The sequence below is a fragment of the Hemicordylus capensis genome, chromosome 2 (assembly GCF_027244095.1).
Source record: "Hemicordylus capensis ecotype Gifberg chromosome 2, rHemCap1.1.pri, whole genome shotgun sequence".
Taxonomy (NCBI): domain Eukaryota; kingdom Metazoa; phylum Chordata; class Lepidosauria; order Squamata; family Cordylidae; genus Hemicordylus; species Hemicordylus capensis.
The window spans coordinates 258,180,604-258,200,293 of record NC_069658.1 but is presented as its reverse complement, the minus strand read 5'-3'; the positions used below and the strand labels follow the sequence as shown (position 1 = coordinate 258,200,293).

The window sequence follows — 19,690 nt, the reverse complement described above, 5'->3', positions numbered from 1 at the left end:
TCCCCGTCACCCTTTATGTGTAATTAGATGCCTAAGGATAGCTGCTCGGAAAATCCTTGCAGGATCTTTTATTGTATCTCTTATCTATTATGTTGCTTTTAACTGAATGTTGTAAGCTGCATAACAGTTGCAAATAACATACCTCAAAGAGTCTAAAAACTCAAAACTGTTTTACAAGAAGTGTGGTAGCAGACACTTTTCTCACATGACTGCATAAGGAAACTATCCAGCAAACCTTTAATCTGGAATTGCTGAATCTCTTATTTCTGCTGGCTTCTACTTGCTTACTAACTGCTTTAATTGCTGTAGAGTGGCGTGTGAAGTTGTTGTTTTCATTCTCTTAGATTTTGTTTTCAATGTTCCTTTTGTAAACTGCTTCAAGGACTCTGGTCAGTTGAGGTTTATATAAATACTAGCTGGGCCGGGTGCAGAGCATCTGTGCCTCTGCTGGCCTGCCCGGCTGCAGTTTCTGGCTGGCTTTCAAACTGGCCCATCCCCTCCTCCTGCCCACTGCTGCCTGCTCCCGGGCCAGCACCTCCAAATCCTGGTGGCCGGCCCAGCCCGCCACCACCGCCTCCTCATCCCAGCGGCCGTTTTATCCCTGTCCCCATCGCTAGTCTGGCAGCTGCTCGCAAACTCTCGTGGGAGCTGCCACACATGGAATTAGCGACAGGTATGCCTAGGATAAATATGTAGATAATAAATGAATGAATATCTGGTGGAAATACAGTATATGAAAGTTGTGATAGTGACTATGAAACCTGTATGATGCATTTTTTGTAACCCCAGAAGTATCTGTCGTCTTGCATGTGTTGTTGTATGTTTTGCCATGAAGTTCAGATGTCCTTTCATGCTGAGAGACAACTCACTGCTCATTTAACTTGGTCCGACAGGAATATCAGAGTTCAGACACGATTCCGCCAGTGCCCAACAGAGGGCATCGCTGGTCTGACAGGCCTGTCAGACCAACACATCTGCACAGCTCTGATGACGTTCCTTTCACTATATTAACTGCACCACCTGCTGGCCAGAACTTGCAACCTAGTAACGTTTGCTAAATATGTTTACTTCACACATTGAGGGCCAATCCTTATGGGGCTGGGGCCAGGAAAGTTCCATTCGCCATCTGAACACCCTGCAACTGGAACCTTAACGAGGCAGCTATAAATCCCTTCGCCATCTCTACACTCCACAACTGCTATAGTTGTCAAGCTGCTATGAACTGCTGTCTGGAAAATTTCCTGATAGAAAGAAATGCTTCATCTGGAAGGGTCCCAAGAATGCAACTTCAATTTATTAATACTTTCATCTCTTCTCTCTCTCTCTCTGTCTAGAGAGGATATTAAGAAATGGATAAAGCAGATAATATCTGTTGGATTACATCAGGGGGGTGGATGAAAATCAGATATCAAAGTCACTCTTGGAGGTTCATAGAGTTTGGTAGGGTGGAGGTAAGCAAGTGCAGGTTCATTACAGAGATTTCTGTCACAGCATATAACCAACTTATCAGGATCTGTTGATTTTTCAAAAGATTTACACCACGCTTTAACTATACACATAGACTTGATTTGCTTCTTTGCTATAGTGGAAGAGAAAAAGAACAGGAGTGTTAATCTGGAGACAGAATGCTGTCTTTTCCTTTGAAAGGGAGAATCTATGGAAGATCAGACTAGGAGAGCAACAAAAGTTCCAGGCAGAGTGTAATACATCGTTGGGAAAAGGGAAATTGTGGCCCACTGATGCATAATTGGCCCACTTTTTGTGGTATACCTAGTATCTGCTGGATCCAACGATTATTTGCAAAGAATCCTGGATGGTTTAGTTTTTAAATTTTACATCCTGTTTTTCTCCAGGATTCAAGTAACAGTAGCAAAAGAAAAAAAGCAAACCACACACCAGATGCAGAATAAATCTCATGCAGAGTATCTATCTAGAAGCAGTGAGAAGCAGGAAGACCTACCTTAAAAGCCAGGTCTTGGTCTGCCTCTGAAACATAGGGAAGAGGCCATCCATATTTCACAGGGAGAGAGTTCCAAAGCAAATTCACTGCTAGCAATCCACCAGCAGGTTGGCCCTCAGGGAAAAGGACTCCTCTCTCCCAAAAATGGCTTCACAAGGCAGAAGATAAGCCCTTTAGGGGCAGTTCCTACCACAAGGAAGCACTCTGGTTCCTCTCCTCTCTCCTCCAACTCCCCCAGTCCATCCATCCCTGCACTCTCCTGCCTATCTTTCATTATCCTCACAGCAGATGTCATCAGTTGCAGGGGTCTGACAGATTAGATGGACTAATCTGAATCCATCTGATCCAAGGCACCGCATACGGTCTTAAAGAAAAGTACCTATTCCAAGATGCTTAATGTAATCATGTTATTATTAATATATGACGAGATTAATATAGTCATGTTATCATAATTGTTAATATAACAATTATGTTATATTAGGTAACATAATATAGTCATGTAACATAATATAGTCAACTAACGGCACAGTGGGGAAGCAACTTGCCTAGAGAGCAGGAGGCTGTTGGTTCAAATCCCCGCTGGTGTGTTTCCCAGAATATGGGAAACTTCTATATTGGGTAGCAGCGATATAGCAAGGTGCTGAAAGGCATCATCTCATACCGCACAAGAGAAGGCAATGGTAAACCATTCCTGTATTCTATCGAGAAAACCACATGGCTCTGTAGTCACCAAGAGTTGACACCAACTCAACAGCACAACCTTTATCTCTTTTATAAGATCTTGAGGATGCAGCCTTGTTTGGTAAGTTTAAAACACATTGGTGGGGTATGGGGATACTAGGGGGACCTTGCAAGACTGCAGTTAGTTCATCCCTGGTATAATACGTCATAGTGGGGAGAAAAGGTGTGCATTCCGAACATCAGAGACTCTCGGGTTGAGTACCACATTTGAGAATATTGGGGGGCCTTGCATCTTACCTTTTGAGATGGCAAGCATCATGCAGGTCTGCCCGGGACCAGTTTCACATACACCTTCCTTGCTTTTACACACACCATTTCTATAGTTCAAGCATTCCCTGCACTGTACAGCTTGAGCTTTGAGAGAAAGGACCAACAATTATTATGGACAGTTCATAGAATCCGGATTGTTTGTTGCCCTGGTATGCAGAGGGGGTTAAGACGTGTGACTTGTCTCCTCTAGCCAGAGAAAAAGGAAAGAAGCACTCTCTCCCACCTGTAGAGATGTGGCTTCTGAACACTAGCTAGTTTACATGAGGGAGGGACTAGTTTTTCCCTACCAGCTAACTCGAATGCACCTGAAAGGATCCTTACTGGAAACAACACATGATGCTTAGCAAATGTGAAATCTGATTCCAGACCTGCTCTCTTTGCAGTTTCTCATTGGGGATGGCAGGGCAGGGTGGGGGGAAGAGACTAGAGAGTAAAATTCTCTAAAAATACATCTTTCATACATTTACTCCCTCCTCTGTGCAGTCTTTAGAACCAGGACTGTGCTTTTCCTTGTCCCACTGCCAGGTTTCCCCAGCTTCACATCCCAACCCTCTTAAGGACAGATCATTTCCAGGCTTCCCTCACAGGACTTACCGGTGCTCCAGCAGAGCAGAGCATAAAGACCAAAGAGAAGACTCTTATTCATTCCACCAGATTTCACAGGCACAAGTGAGGACACAACACATGAAGAGAATCAGATACTTCGAGACAGCTCTGTGCAGGGAATTTGTCCTCTCCAGTATGAAACACTGAGAAGAGCCAAAGGGATACGGGGAAACGAGATGGAAATGCCCTCTTACTAGAAAGAGATGTGTGCATAAATTCATGTGTCTTTACTGTAACTGTGAGATGAACATTTTGTAACAGGTTTGGCGAAATGTTCAGTATTCTTATCCTCACAAGATTCATTTGCTGAACAGTTTGAGTTTCAGTCTATTTCTCAGGATCAGATGCACTGACAAGTGCGGCACTCTCTGTACACAAGTTGGGGGGATTGTGTCTTCCTTTATATATACATATATTTGCTCCCGGCTAAAAATCCTTACTTAAAATGCTCACTCGTTTACAGCGATAAAAATTAAGCAACATAGGAAAAAAACATATCAAAATAAACAATAATAGAGAAAAATAGGAGATAAAACAATACTAGCATAAAAACAGAGTAGAAAGGAAAGCAATAGAAAATGTTTAACAGTAATCAAAGAAAGTGAACAGCATGTGGAAGGAGAAACATTTTCACACAGCAGCAGCAGCAAGCCATTAACAGTCTGATCAAGCCCCCTTGCAGTTGTTTTCAGAAGGCTATGGTGGGGGCTATGGAAATGGTGAGGTTGAATTGCAGGGGGTGGGGCTGCTGAGGATCTTCTCATTATCATTTGGCAAAACAGGTTGTTCAGAGAAAGAGTTCCAAATCCTGGGAAGAGTAACAGAAAAGGCCCACTCCCAGGATCCCAGCCGCATGCAGGTCAGATGCTGACAGATATTATTACTGCTACACACACACCACACACCCATCAATTTGACTTGGTTTCTTCAAACTAATGTTAGGTTGCCAAAAGGGTGATTATTGTCACATTTCATTTTTCTGTCAAAGTCAGTTCATGTGACCCACATAACTGAGAGAGACCCCAGATATTTCATAGGGAATACAGGGTGGGTGGGAGAGGGTGTTAAAATAATGCTCTAGTGACCTCTTGATACTGACTGGTCATGATGTTAGTCTTATTTGTTCCACATCCTATCCTGAAAATAAGATGCAGCACATAGGTGGTACATAGGGTACATCAGATTCCATTGTTCATAATGTTATGGTTAGGCAAGGTGAAAAAAGGCCTGCGGATGCTACCTACTATCACCAGTGTGGAGATTGCAAGTCATCATTTCTGGAGAGGGTGTAAGGAGATTGGAGTGAGCCCTGGGACAAAAGGTGAAAATGGGCCCTGCCCACCATATCACCCTGCCTTCTACTGAGAGGTGGGAAGGAGCAAGTGAAGAACAAGCTGTTGCTCAGATGTTGGCCCCCTTCTCCCTCAGGGGCCACCCGTTTGTTTAAGCTACACCCTTGCCCATAAGCTATTCAAGACATAAACCCTAACCATGATTTCCCTAACCCTGTATGGTAATGGTGTTAAAGGTAGATGTGGGGTCAAATTCTCTCCATCCAGGAGATGCCTAGGGACCAAATCCAAAGTTATTTTTATTTTCTGTGAATGTGAAAAGACAAATTCTTCTTGCTGTGGCATTTAGTAGCGGGCATTGGTACATTAGCCCTTTCACCTTCACTTTATGCTTGACTTTCCTCCTGTTTTATCTTTGACACCTCAGCTCATTTATTTATTTATCCTGGATTTGCAACAAGGCATGTCCAGGGCATAACTGATATAGCTACACTGTAAAGGAAATTCCTAGTCAGCCAATGAGGCAAACGTCACTTGTTGACTTTTTTGCCTTTTTCTGAACAGATGCAAGTATTAAGGGCACAGAAACCCCCGCCAGAAAAAAAAGTAAAATTAATGGAATTAACAACCCTAGACGGAGAGTGGACGGTAACCTTGCAGCACTTGGCAAATGAAGACAGAGTCAGCAAGATAATTAGACGCATTCCTGGAAAGGGGTTTTCCCCTCCACGAGATTGTAAAAAAGGAAGTTCTTACTGCCGAAAGTCAATAAAAGAGCTGCGTAAAGAAAAGCCCAAGCATCCGCTTGCAATATCTCAGACACAGCTGGCAGCCTAACAAAGGATGCAAAGCGAATACCGCTCCAGCTACTTGGGCAGATTCCTGATTGGGCAGTTTTGAAAAGGGGCGCGTCCTCACCTTTCATGCGCTTACGTTAACGGCTTAGAGCTAGACGGGAGGAAAAGAGATTCTCTATCCGGGGTATCAGCCCTGGTAAGCGCGTCCTACAATAGCCAGGTTTGATTGGTTGATTTACAAACAGACTCTCCAACTCACTTTCGCTTCACAGTCTTGCCACGCCCATATCATTTATGGCTTAATAGATGCTTCCTTAATCCCGCCTCATTCCGTTCTGATTGGTCTAGCTTGTGAGTGTGTGTCTCGGAATGGTTTCGTCAAAGGCGCTCACGCTGTTTTCCGCTTGGGAGTCGAGCTGCGCGCATGAGCAGTTTGGACTTCAGTTCGTTGACGGCATATAGCTACCGTTGGTAGGGGTTGGCAAGCAAAGAGGTAGCATCTCTACAGCACAGCCCGCGGTGCTGGCCAATGAGGGCAGAGCGGGTCCCAGGTCCAAGCCAATGAGAAAAAGGAGTCCTTTTAAAGGACAATCCAGTAGCTCGTAAAGGGAGGAACGGGTGAGGGTCCCGGTAGCAGCTAATGCCAAGGTGTGGCACTAGGGAATTGATCCGTAGGTGGGGATTGCCAGGTTTTGTTTCTTTTCCTCTCTTTCCACAGCTGTGCGAAGCAGAAGTTGGGCAGGGCAGGGCGACATCCCATCGCTGCCCTTGCATATAGACCACTCAGGTCCTGAATGGCAGTCACTGGAAAAGGCAGAGGAGTATCGCGGGGTGTATGTGTGGGGGGAAGCTGGCAACCTTAAGACTGGCCCTTGCGGAACTTGGGATGCAGTCAATGGCAGATGAATATAAGTGATTCTATAGTGGCCTGTGCTAGATTAGAGAGATAAAAGTTGGTCAGTGACAGGAGGGAAAAATGCAAAGGGTCATCCAATGGTGAGGGGACATATTTCTGGGGCACACCAATGAAAGGACATGAGTTGCTTCCACTTTCTTAAGGTTTGCCTGCAGAAAAATTGACATCATCTAATTGGAAGTCTATCCTAGGTTCACTCTTTTTCATAAGGTAGAAGTGTCCTGTAAAGGCTGAGCTAGTCCCAAGAATTAAGGGTAACCTTATGGGGCAGAAGTAGGGTCTAGAGAGTAGCCTCTGTGTCTGTGAAGTAACTGCAAGAGACATAGGTAATTGTTGGTTCTCCTTTTACTTCTCAGATGCTCCTTCATAAATACTGCCTTATTGTCTAGGGATGTGGTTGCAATGTTGTTGTTTAGGGTCTCTGAGAGAGCCGTTATTGTATAGTGTTTTCTATAATGATTTAGGCACAGTGTCTTAAAATGAATTTGAGTATATCCAATATAGCTTAATAATGATATTAGAATAAACTTGTTTGTATATTTTGAAGGACTGTGACTTGGCAACATGGACAGACGGGAAGAGTCAGATAAACAGCTGGACCCCCCTGCTGCCTTTGGAGCCCCAAGGCCCACTGGTAAAATTTCCAATACATTGGTATATACACCAATTTATTCATGTTTATTATCTGCCTGTTTTGAAGGGTTGCTGCATAAATATTACAGTAATATACATTCTTGTTCCTCAAAGCTCCTCTAGCTGTACTGCCTGGTCAGATTACTTGTGGCTTATAAAGATTTAGATTCAGTTCTAACTACTCTTATGTGATATTGCTAACTATCCATCATATGTTTTTGAATAATCGCATGGTATAATGTATATTATCAGCTGCGGTGGTTCAGCGGGGAAGCAGCTTGCTTAGGCTGTTGATTCGAATCCCTGCTGATGTGCTTCCTAGACCTAGTAAACATATATATATGTAGTCACCTATATCAGGCAGCAGCAATAGAGGAAGGTGCTGGAAGCAGATGCTCACTTTAGTGACAACGGCAAGGACATCAACTCATACTGTATGGGAGAAAGGCAATGGTAAACTACTCCTCTATTCTACCAAGAAAACCACATGGTTCTGTGGCCGCCTGGAGTCGACACCAACATCTTTCCTTTCCTATGATCTATATTATCTGTTAAGCTCTTAAGGGATAAGTAGACACCTTGCTAATATTAAAAATGGACAGTTAAAGAAGAGATGATAAAAAGAAAAGAATGGGGAAACGGAGGAGATGCTAACTGAGAAAATGAGATTCTTGGATGAAGCCAGGTCCCAGCATAGTCAAAGAGTGTCTGTCAGTAACCTGCCTTGTTTCCTCAGTGATAACAGTTCCGATCCCATCAGGGAAATTCATAAGGGTACATTCCAAGGAGTCAGTGGTGTGGTTTTGTTTTGCTTCTTCCCTAGGTCCCAGGGGGTTGATCCCACCATCACATTTCCAGAGCCGGTCAGCACCACCTCCACCCATGCCTGCTGGAGCACCCTGGGGTACCACAGCTCTGCTTAACTGGGAGGCAGCTGAACTCAGACGAGAAAATCAGAGATTGAAGGATGAACTCCATAAATGGGCTACAAAAGGAAATAAGACAGAAGTACTAGGAAACAGAACCAGGTGAATGGCCTCATTGCTATGTAAGCTGCTTTGATGACTTTTTTTTATTGAAAAGCGTTGTTGTTTCAATTATTAAATTTCTATACCACCTAACTCAGAGGCTCTAGGCAGTTCACATGAATAAAGACAATACAAAGATAAATAAGCCATTAAAAATTAAAACAATTTAAGTGTCACTAAAAGCCAGGCTTAAAAAAGAGTGTCTTTAGGGCTCTTTTAAAGGCTAGTAATGATGTTAACTCGCAAATGTCTATAGGGAGCTCATTCCAGAGCTGAGGAATGACCTAGGCCACACAGAGGCCAATTGCACAGGCGCGGCACCCTCCAAAATGACCATTGCACTGGAGAAGGAAGGCCAGAATGGGCCCGAAGAGTCAGCCGGTATGGGCATCAAGGGAGGCCGGCAGTGGGAGGAGGAATCTCCGCAGAGACACACACACACACACCCGCCGCTGCCTTCAACAACTCCCCTGGAGGGGGTAAGCTTACAAAAAAAAATTCCCCCCCAAAAAATTGCAAATCAAACTGGGGGTGGGTGGGCGGGTACGAGGGGGTGCCGGACCAAACTGGCCCAGTTCGGGTCCAGACACGGACCAGACCAGTTTGTTCTATGCGCACCCCTAGCCCCAGGCCTTCCAGTACAATGTTACTTCAGTGGAAGGCAATCATACACATAATCCTGTCCATTCATAAAGAGACTTTAAATGGTGACTGTGAAATAAATGGACACTGAGAGAAATACAAATAAGTGCAGACACACACATTTTAGAAATATGTGCCCCGCCCCTCCCCATGATAGTGGAGTATAGTGTGGCTGGGGAAAATTATTCTGTTTTTATATCTCTGTGGTGCTGTGCTGTATTTGTCTGGGGATCACTCTGTATGTGGCGGTTCATGTTGTGATCAGCCTTCAGTACTGGAAGCTTAAACTTTGGATAGGATTGTAATAGCCTACACATCTTACCTTTTCCTGGATTTTTGGCCTCATTGTTTGATTATTTTCTCTCTACCTATGTGTGTGTTTATATAGATGTGTGTGTCTGCATCTTTCAACTGAGGGTAACACTTCTGCAGAGGCAGGCAGTGCCTCTGCAGAACTAGTCTCTAGTCCATGAAAGCTTCAGTCCCAAGCCGTCTGCTAGTCTTTCAGATGCCAGTTGATTCTTGGTGGGTTTTGCTGCAACAGACTAACATGGCTACCATTCTGGAAGTTGTTACTATTCACTTATGACTCTGCGGTCAATGGCCCTGAAAGGGGAAATGCACAGAAGTGTGTCTTCAGCCCCTCTGACTGGGAATGATGAGAGTTGTAGCCCATAAACACCTCTGGGGACCCCAGGTTGGGAGCCCTTGAGCCAGTAGACAGAGCTTTAGAAAAGGGCCTCCTGAAGGAGAAGGGATGTTGTGACCCGTTTCTCTTTCTTGTGGTGCAGGTCCCTGGACAGAGAAGCGGAGCCCTCCGATGTGCGTCACACCCTAGCCATGTCTCAACAAGCTGAGATAATTTCTCACCAGCTCCATGAGATCCAAAGGCTGGAGGCCGAACTTGCTGCCCTGCGAGTTGCCTCCGCCCAGCAGGAGTCAACAATGGCCAGTCGAGAGAATGTCCTCTCCCACCTCCAGGAAGAGCTGTCGGAGCTCAGAAGGCAGAGCCAGACAGAAGTCGCTGCCTTGAAGGCGGAGCTGGAGGCAGTCGGGGAGAGCAGCAGGCTGGAGACGGAGGCTCTGAGGAAAGAGTTAGAGGAGCTTAGGAGGCAGAGTGGTTTGGAGGCAGATTTCTTGAGGGAGGAGCTTGAGTCATCCAAGGCCAGGCATGGCCATGAAATTGGCTTGGCGCAGAAAGAGCTGCAGAGGGTGCTTGAAGAGGCAGAAGCTGAGCGGAAGAGGCAGAAGGAGAAAGCTCGGGAGTGCCTACAGGCAGTGCTCAAAGAGCAGCAGGCAGAGGTGAGTGCTGAAAGAAGAGCATTCTGGGAGATTCTTTAGACTGGGATGCAAAGTAAAATGTCTTGCAAGAGGGCCTCAGACAAACAGAACTCGAATTCTCTGGGAGGGGGTTTCAGTTTATAGGAATGGGGAGGCTGAGTGCTAAGCCTCCAGTCTCTTCCTTTCACCCCACAGTTGTCCAGGCTCTCTGAAGCCCATGGGGCTGAAGTAGCCTCCCTGAAACATCAGGTATGTGCACTCCAGCAGGATTTGGAAGCTCAGCATCAGGAGGTTGCCCAACTAAGAGACAAGAGGGATGCTCTACAGAACCAATTAAGGTACAATCCATTCCTCCACCCCCACCTCCCAGCCCACTGGACTTCTCCAGACTGTATTAAAGGCAGCCACCTTTTTCTCTTCTTCAGTGTTGCTGAGGCAGAGCTGACTTCCCAAAATGCTTTGCTGCTGCAGCTGAAAACATATGTTGGAGAGCAGGACTCAAGGCAGCCAAATGCTGAGCGGGAGCAACTGATCACTAGAGTGCAGGTGAGACCTGGAAAGATGTGTGAACTTAAACAGCAGGGCTCATTGTCTTCTGCATGGATTTATGGGTATACAGCAGTTCCACTCCACTCCTCTCCTGCAAGGGAAAGCAATACAGGTGTTTTCCCCATTTCAGCAACTGGAAGAGGATAAGGATGCCCTGAAAATTACAGCTGAGCTGCTGCAGATTCGTCTAGCTTCACTCAGTGATATACTGACTCTACAGGAGACAGAGCTCAGCAAAAAGGTAGGTACACTTGAGTGCACTATGGGGTGCTTGTTCCTTACAATCATTGATGAGCAGTAGTTGTCTTGCTGTTCCCAAAGAATATACAGTATCAGGGCTTCTCAAACTTGGGTCCCCAGATGCTGCTGAACTACAACTGCCATCATCCCTAGCCACAGAAGTGGCTGTGGATGATGATAGTTGTAGGCCAACAACATCTGGGGACCCAAGTTTGAGAATTCCTGGAGCAGATGTTAATAACATAGGGAAGTCTTTGCTGGGCTAGGAATCTCCCCCACCCCTGGGCCCACTGGAAGCTTATTGCAGAGTGGTGGTCTTCTCCTCTCGCAAGATCCAGTACAGATTCTTCTCAATGGCCTTTGTAAGCGAATAGCCCATTTCTGATCATTACAAAGAGTGCCTCTTCTGCCCTTTCCTCCATTAGAGGAAGCAGGGTTAAAAAAAGAGTCTTTGGACACATCTACATGATGCTCTTAAACCGGTTTTTAAGCAATTTCATTACTGTGGGTTTCTCTGAGGAATTTTAGAAATGGTTCTCTGGATGAACTGTGGTTCCCAGAGTAAACTCTGTGACTGTTCAACATAAAGTTGTACTTGATCTCCAGCTTAGTTCTCACAAACAGCAGATAGTGGTGGTAAACTGATGTTTTGCACTGTGCCAATTCAAACTGCAGGTGAGGCTTTGTATGAATGAGTGCTCCTCAAGAAGAAGAAACCCCTTCACATAAGAGAACTAGTCCCTATCCCTCACATCCTAGCTTTCTGTGTTCAGACATCATGATGATTATGATGATGATTTTATCTCATATGGAGCAGCATGCATTCATGTGAGGCCTTGCCTTCAGGCTGAAGAGGTACAGCTCAGACAAGGTTACCACCATATCTCCTGTTTTGTGAGAACTGTCGGTAGCCCCCCTATTTCACTAGCTGTGTTTTAGTTGTGCGTAGGTTTGTAGTACCTTCTGCAGCAACTCCAGTGTTAAGTATTCAGTGAATAGAATTGAAGATTTCATGTTTTTGAATCCTTTCAGGTCCAACTGCAGGATCCCCTTCAGTCTGAGTCGTCTGAGAAGCTTCAGTGCCTGATGACCCGGTGGCGTGAAAAGGTTTTTTCTCTCCTGGTACAGCTGAAATCTCAGGAGCTTAGTCATACAGACACCACTAAATTGCTACAGAGGAAGGTATGTGCTTGACTGGAAGCAGGGCAGGAAGGAATTGGTGAGAGAGAATATGAAAGCCAAAACCTCTGGGTTTAAGAAATTAAGGAGGTAGGAGAGCTGGAACAAGACTGCTGAGTTCTTGGGGGTGGGGGGGTGGGCTGATCTAGGACACTTGGAATGGTGGGGGTGGTGAATAATGATTGGGAGTTGCCTGTGGAATTCTCTCAGATGGAAGAGAGAAAGCAGTGTTGTCAGGCTATGTAGCCTGTGGGTTAACGTAAGGATGAAACTGAGAGTTAGGCTTTACTTTTCTGTCTAGGTAAAAGAACTAGAAGAAGAAGTAGCCTTCAGAGAACAAAAGGTGACTCTTTTGCTCCATAGCCTTGAGGACAAGACTGCTGAAGCTAATATGGAAAGAGTGAGAAACAAGGTAATTGGTTTTTTTCATGCACTAATGTTGTGACTTGGAGTCAGTTTAGGAAGGAGAAAGCGAACCTTGTGACGTTGTTTCTACTGAATGGAGAGTGTTGCCCCTTCTCCATATCACCATAGCCAAAAGCCCTCCAGCTTGAATGTGAGACTAGATACCTACCACTCTGCTCCACAGCAGAGCCCAGTTTAAGAGCCCTTCTCCTGTGTGCTCTTTGTTTCTGAAGGGTGGGGTGTTAGATGGAACCACTAGGAAGTGTCTTCAGGGCCAATCCCATTCAGGAGGCAGCATTGCTCTGAAGCTTTCTGATTCCTTACAGACTCTGCAGGCAGAGGCATTGCGCTCAAAGGAACTGGCACAGAATCTCCAACAGAAAGCCGAGGCTGGTGAAAATGCCCTTTGGGGTCTGAGGGAATTTGTCAGCAGGTAATGGGGAGAGACAAAGGAAGAAAAGAGATCTGCATGAACTTTCACTTTTAATACATCCCTTGTCTTTGTCTCTTCCTTTTGCCACAACTCTTTGTTCTTCAAAACATCCGCTCTCTGCCTCTTCTGTTTGTCAAGTCCTTCCTTCTCTGATGATGGAGAGCCTTCACAGTAGGTTGTCCTCATGCACTTGCTCTAGATGAGGCAAATGTTTAAGAGCCTTATGTGAGGAAAACCCTCCCAGCTCTACTGTCCTGCTGCTCTAGAGCCAGTCACCTCCTCTTAACCTTGTTTTCCTTTGAGGGGGGGAAGTGTCTTTTTTGTTGTTCTTGCAGTAAACCCATTTTTAAAAATTAATTTCTTCACTTCTGTTCCTACCCCTGCTAACTTGGCTAAGAGGCACCTTTTATTATTATTATTATTATTATTATTATTATTATTATTATTATTACATTTATATCCTGCTCTACCTCCAAGGAGCCCAGAGCGGTGTACTAGATACTTGAGTTTCTCTTTCACAACAACCCTGTGAAGTAGGTTAGGCTGAGAGAGAAGTGACTGGCCCAGAGTCACCCAGCTAGTTTTATGGCTGAATGGGGATTTGAACTCGGATGACTGGCCCAGAGTCACCCAGCTAATTTTATGGCTGAATGGGGATTTGAACTCGGGTAACTGGCCCAGAGTCACCCAGCTAGTTTTATGGCTGAATGGGGATTTGAACTCGGGTCTCCCCGGTCCTAGTCCAGCACTCTAACCACTACACCACGCTGGATCTGTTTTAACGTGGTGATTCTCTTTATTTAGCAGGGGGAGAGTAACTGGCCCTATTGATCTCCAGCACAGTACTTCCAGTGACTGTTGCTGGTGTTTGTCTTAAGTTTCTTTTAGATTGTGAGCCCTTTGGGGATAGGGATCCATCTTATTTTTATTTATTATTTCTCTGTGTAAACCGCCCTGAGCCATTTTTGGAAGGGCGGTATAGAAATCGAATAACTAACTAAAAGTCCCTCCTAAATAACAATTTTTCCCTCAGTCTCATGAACCACCCTAACCTTGCCTTACCTGCTCCTGCACTGCTGCTTGACTCTGTGTTCTCTCCACTCTCTACTGCTTATTGTCAGTCTGCTTCCCTCACCACCATCTTGCTCTCATCCCTCTGGACAAAATCCATCCTGTGTCTATGGTCTGCTCAGGGCCAAGCAATCTGTAGGTGCTAAACAGTTTATAGTAGAGTTGTCTGAATGACCAAGTTCTCCACTCAGCAGGTCCTCTGAGATTCTATCCGTATTTTTTCCCCACATACCATAAATAAATGCATTTCAACTTCTTGATTATTATTGGTTTCCCCAATAATGCCTACAACAAACTGCAAGTGTGTTACTTTCTGAAGTTTATCCTAGTGAAATATTTCAAGGGCAGGAGGGAAAGAAGCCTTTTTGGGAAAGTGTCTGCTCTCAGAAGTCTACCTATTATATTTTATATTATCTGGTGATTTTAAACTTTTGAACTTGCTACTTCTAAATTTGATTTTTATTAATCTTGTTTTTATATTATCTGTTTTTCTCACTTTGTGAGCTACCTTGAGCAGCAATGTGCTGGAGGCGTAGGGTATAAATTTTTTAAATAAAGCAACTTACCTTATCCTAGTCTGAGGAATGTTGCTGCAAGCTTGCCTCAAGCACAGAGATTGTTTTTAAAGGGCATGCTGGAGCCATTTCGGCAGTGACTCTGCTTATGAGTAAGTCTGCCAGCCTATCATTTTGTGGCTTTTGGCCATGAAAAGGATTTACTTCTGTAGTGCAGGAAGGATGGTGCCCCTCCCACCACCTTGGAGGCTGTATGTTTGGCACTCATGACTCACAGAAATCCTCATTCTGCTCCATAGGCTACACCAGCATCTTATGGGACAGGAAGAGACATGGAAGGCAGCCTTGTCACGTCTAGTAGGTTTGGGAAACAGAGTCGCTTTTGCAGCAAAAAGAGTTGACACCATCCAAGGTGACAGACTGTGTAACAAGTTTGTGCTCTAGGTTGTTGCACCTTTGTACCTCACTCTTTATCTCCTTATGTGGCATACATTGTTCCAAACTGAACTCATAGAATCAGTGGAAATAGTTTGCTTTGGTGCTACAATATTTTGGCTCTGGGTAGCTTCTTTCTTGCTGTCTTAGTGGTGGATATGCATTTAAATATATGTGGACATTGTTGACTGATTTAAAGGATGGAAATTCGGTAACTTGAGTTGCTGCCCCCCCCCCGCCTTGATTGTGTGTTTGAATTTTATAAGTTGGATACAAACTCAGATTTAGACAGGGACAAATCCTTAAACTTTACACTCTCAGTAAAGTAGCAACATGAGGAAAAACTGAAATGCATTCCTTTGAATTGCCACTAGATGTTGCTTTCTGATCACAGTACTGTATTCCTTCCAAATTACCAGACCTTTTTCAGATGGCTGCCAGAAATCTACAGACAAACCCTGAGGTGCCCTCAGAGGGTGGGTTTGTCTGTAGACAAACAGTCTGGTCCTGTAGATTGGTGAACTGATCCTGTGCACAGTCTCCGAAATATGTTCTCCATGAAAAGTCTCAAAGGCCCTTTGAAAATTCTTTGCTATTAAAAATATATATATATATATCACAGATTGTGGAGCCAGTGCACACCCATGCCACCTTGGCCAATTATGCATGAAAGTTATGGTAAATGTGCTTGCATTATGTGTGACCTCTTTTTTTTTTTGCACACTTTTTTCACAGGACTTTCAGTCCCTTGGCCCCATCTCCCAGTTTACTCCTGTAGGTTGTTGGAAGCGCACACATTTGTGTACAAGATTTTAGGTGTCATAACAGCATCTAACACTTTTTCAGGAATGACTGAAAGGAAGAAGGGTGTAAGGCTTGTACCTTTTTAAATCACTGTATAGAAGGGGAAGTTGGGACAGCTAGTCATGCAGGGCTAAGTGAAGTTGGATCTGCTAAAAGAAATTCCTGTTGTTGTAACATAACTAACTGCTAAAGGTACAGGAGCCCTGCCCTGTTAGAACAGCTTCAGCATGTTCCTTCCAGCTTCATGGATGTGCTTGAACTTTAACCCCTATGTCTTTGCATCAGCTGGGGTAATCTGTGAACAATCAGTCAGCCCCTAAAATGAGTTGTCTTTACTAGATTGTTTATCTCTGTGTCTTGTTAAAGATGAGACTTGCATTCTTGTTAGTGGGTAACTGAACCATCTTGGCTTGTAGGGCTCGTGTGTCAGAAGGTGGCACTAGCTAAGCTTCAGCAAGAGGAGAAATCTGGTCCTGCTAGACCTGACCAAGAGAGGTAAGTCAGAAACCCTTAATCTGCTGGAACACACTGGAAGCCAGATTGTTAAGGAGCTTATATGCCCTCCCTTTTTAATGGGCAAACTGCTTTAGAAGCTTCAACTAACTTGTGTTTCCAACAGTACTGTGTGATGGGTTACTGTGTGACTTCTGCTTTGCATACAGGAATCGAAACTAAAAATTAGAGAAAGTCCTACCATTTCCTCTTGGAGAAGAAAATGTTGAATTTTAATTAGAACATCTAGTGCTTCCATGACTACAATGACATTTCAGTCCTAATTCAAATCCAACATTTTCTTCTCTAAGAGGGAAAACTAGGTTAAATCAGAGAAAGTGGAAATCAGTAGTTCTCTGGGAAGGCACTTAAGTCTTGTGGGATAGAGCCAGTCACCTAATGTATCCCCATTGGCTGGTCCAGCAGGAAAAAAAAATTGGAGAGGCTCAACTGAAATATAGGATTTCTCACCTCCTGTGGCTGCTTCTTCCCCAGGATTCATCCACCTTACGAAGACCTACAAGTCGAGTTACAGATGCTGCATGAGGAACGGGACCGGCTCTCAGTGGAGCTTAAACGTGGGGCACAACTCATAGAGAAGAAGGTGGCTGAAGCACATGAGAGAGGTGACTAGCTTGGGCCCAGTTTTCACTGAGCTGGTAAGCCTGTGTCTGTATTGCTGCAGAGTGCAAGTGAGGCCTTGGATAAGTGCCCTTCCATACAAAAAAGATCCCTGCACATAGAAAACCAGCTGTCCAGAGAGAACAGTTTTAACCTAGTCTTCTCTCTCAAGAGTTTTTCAGGCGCAGGGATTTTTAAAAATTATTATTATTATCGAGGAGCCTTCATGTGAGCCCACACCTGCATTCTGTGGTAGTACAGCCCAGACACAGGTTTACAACTAAAGAACTAGACCCTGGTGACTCCCAAAAACTAGGGATGGAATTTCAGATAATTGAGGAAGGGGAAATTGGAAGGGATACTGACTTATGTGCTTCCAATAGCCCTGCTGTCTTGACCATCCCCTCTTCTCTTCTGCAGCGGAGTCCGATCTTAAGGAGATGAGAGAGACAGTACAGAGCCTGCAGGAGGCCCTAGGGGCGAAAGTAGTAATGGAACAAGCCCTGCGGCAACAACAAGAAGCTGTGGAGAGGCAGCTGGAGGCAGGACGCAATGACCTGCAGAAGAGTCAGGAGGCTGCGGAGAGTCTGAGGCAGGAGCTGGGACAATTAAGGGAGGAGTATGAGAAAGGTGCGCTAGGACACACACAGATCCTCTTTCTGGTGCATGAATAAACTTCAGGGTCCAGGCATGAGAGGTCTAAAACCTTTAAGCATCATTGGCGCATACACTCATTTTTGTCTATGTGGCCGTCAGAGGAAAAAATATTGGTGCACTACCAGAGCAGTCAAAAAACCAACTATATAAATAAAAATGTGGTTATTGTTGGTGTTGACTTTAAAGATGAGATAATATAATTTCACAAGGTAGCATACATTCTAAAGTAGAAATAGCCCATAAAAAGAAGGTAAAAATACAGTAATCTTAAAAACCACTGCATTTGTATTACATTAAGGTATAAAAACAGCAAGACCATACAACTGGCAGTATAAAGCTAAATCAATTATTGAAGGCCTTACAGAATTGGAATACTTTTAAGGGCTGTTTTTAAAAGCAGGGTGTAGGTGTGATACTTGGCAAGTCTCCCTGTGGAAGGAATTCCACCACTCTGGTGCTGCCACTGTGGAAAGGCTCTGTCTCTGGTATCTGCTTATTGAATCTCAGTTGATGGCAGACCAGAGAACAGGTCAGTTACTTCAGTCTTAGGACCAAAGGCAGCCCTTAAGGTAGCCTGGTCTCGGGGCATTTAGGGCTTCAAAGATGAAGGCCAGCATTCTAAATTGGGCTAGAAATAAACTGCTAACCCGCGTAACTGGTATAACATTGACAAAGTGGGAGTTGTAGTAACATGGTTCAATAGTATAGTAAGTATTTACTGTACTCAAGGTCTTGAGTTCAATGCCTACAGACAAGGCTTGTTGATTTTACAGGTAGATTTTGCTTTCAGTGTTAAAAGTCCTGGTTTTAAATCCTTGATCAGTCCCCTCTTTCTGACAAGGTGGAATGATAAATGTCTGAGCCTTGGAGAAACCTGCTGCATTGTTTCTGTGGCTGAATGTGGAAAGGTTGAAGCTTCGATGACCTGGGTTTGAGGCCAGTCACCACCTCAGAAACAGACATCAGATATTTGCTTAGTTTAGTTGCATTAAGAATTATGGAGAGCTGGTGATAACTGGTCAAGGAGTGAAGAGGAAGAGGTGCCATGGGCCCAAAGGGGAAGTACAGCATGCGAGACTTGGTGCATGGGTTCACGAGTCTAATGCTGTAATGAGCAAGTGTAGGGAATTGTGTGTGGGTCAGGAGGAGTCGTCTTTTCCTTAGACATTCCCAAAATGTCCTCCTGGCAGCCATGCAAGAGAAGGTGACGGAAGTTGAAACAGAGCTACGGAGGGATCTGTCGGAAATGGAAAAAAGGCTGAATGAGGCACGGAGAGAGCACACCAAGGCAGGTGAGTAGCACAACCCCTGTCATGGAGAGGAGCCGTCAAGACATCTATGATAACAACCAACAATGTGTTTCTCCAATATGCCATCTGAAACATCATTTTTTCCTTTAGTAGGGCCAATCCCAAGAGCCAATCCCAATAGTAGGGCCAATCCCAAGAGCCGTAACAGAGTACATGCTCTGTATGCAGTTTTTGAGTTGTCTGGCATTTCCAGTTAAAAGAATCTCTGGTAGCAAGTTTGGTGGAGACCTTTTTCTGAGACTTTCTGGAGAGTTGCTGCTAGTTGGAATAGGCAGTAAAGGTCTACATCTGGGATGTAGAACTCAAATGCCCCAGTGTGCTGGAACCACCCAGGGGTGGGGCCAGCAAGGCAGGCCTGGGGCATTGGTCTCAAGCAGCCAACTGCATTAAGCTGTTGCTGCTGCTTATCAACAGACCAAGAACTCTGCATGGCTCCTGCTGTTGCTGAAGGACACTCCTTCCTGTGAGCCTAATATGTTATGCAGGTCTGGTCCAGAAGGACCAATAACCTGAAGATGATTTGTGGCTTGCTGCCCTTCAGTTTAAGCCTTAGGTCCCATGTGCCCAGCTCTGCCTGCCTGTTACCCAGTTCTAACACATGTCCCTCCATAGTGGTTGCCCTACGCCAGGCTGAGCGACAGGCAGCAAGAGATAAAACCCGCAGTGAGGAAATGGCCAGGCTGCAAGAATCTGCCACACAACAGGAAACCACACGACTTGAAGGACGTTTGCGAGAGCTTGAGAGGGACAAGAACCTGCTAATGGTATGTTTAGGGTGTGAGGCTGTATGGCTGCCCTGTTATGATTGTGACT

General features: G+C 44.8%; 2 protein-coding genes across 14 annotated transcripts in view; one reads left to right on the top strand and one right to left on the bottom strand.

Annotated features, from left to right (window-relative positions):
• Positions 1 to 1,267: 1,267 nt before the first annotated feature.
• LOC128345556 (prostate and testis expressed protein 4-like) overlaps positions 1,268 to 19,690 on the bottom strand; it is a 21,751-nt gene continuing 3,328 nt past the window's right edge. Inside the window, exons 1-4 of one of the 7 annotated variants that reach the window (XM_053297671.1) lie at positions 5,926 to 6,116; positions 3,566 to 3,770; positions 2,939 to 3,055; positions 1,268 to 1,579 (exon numbers count right to left, since the gene is read on the bottom strand). In XM_053297671.1, coding sequence (XP_053153646.1) covers positions 1,383 to 1,579; positions 2,939 to 3,055; positions 3,566 to 3,617 — 366 coding nt within the window. In that variant the 5' untranslated portion in view covers positions 3,618 to 3,770; positions 5,926 to 6,116 and the 3' untranslated portion in view covers positions 1,268 to 1,382. The other 6 variants (XM_053297667.1, XM_053297669.1, XM_053297670.1 and 3 more) reach the window with 6 other exon arrangements.
• The window catches only part of CCHCR1 (coiled-coil alpha-helical rod protein 1), a 14,503-nt gene continuing 949 nt past the window's right edge, over positions 6,137 to 19,690 (top strand). Inside the window, exons 1-16 of one of the 7 annotated variants that reach the window (XM_053297660.1) lie at positions 6,137 to 6,159; positions 7,130 to 7,216; positions 8,039 to 8,243; positions 9,677 to 10,187; positions 10,362 to 10,504; positions 10,592 to 10,712; positions 10,846 to 10,956; positions 11,988 to 12,137; positions 12,436 to 12,546; positions 12,866 to 12,972; positions 14,858 to 14,970; positions 16,214 to 16,292; positions 16,785 to 16,915; positions 17,331 to 17,540; positions 18,758 to 18,859; positions 19,490 to 19,641. In XM_053297660.1, coding sequence (XP_053153635.1) covers positions 7,147 to 7,216; positions 8,039 to 8,243; positions 9,677 to 10,187; positions 10,362 to 10,504; positions 10,592 to 10,712; positions 10,846 to 10,956; positions 11,988 to 12,137; positions 12,436 to 12,546; positions 12,866 to 12,972; positions 14,858 to 14,970; positions 16,214 to 16,292; positions 16,785 to 16,915; positions 17,331 to 17,540; positions 18,758 to 18,859; positions 19,490 to 19,641 — 2,316 coding nt within the window. In that variant the 5' untranslated portion in view covers positions 6,137 to 6,159; positions 7,130 to 7,146. The other 6 variants (XM_053297657.1, XM_053297659.1, XM_053297662.1 and 3 more) reach the window with 6 other exon arrangements.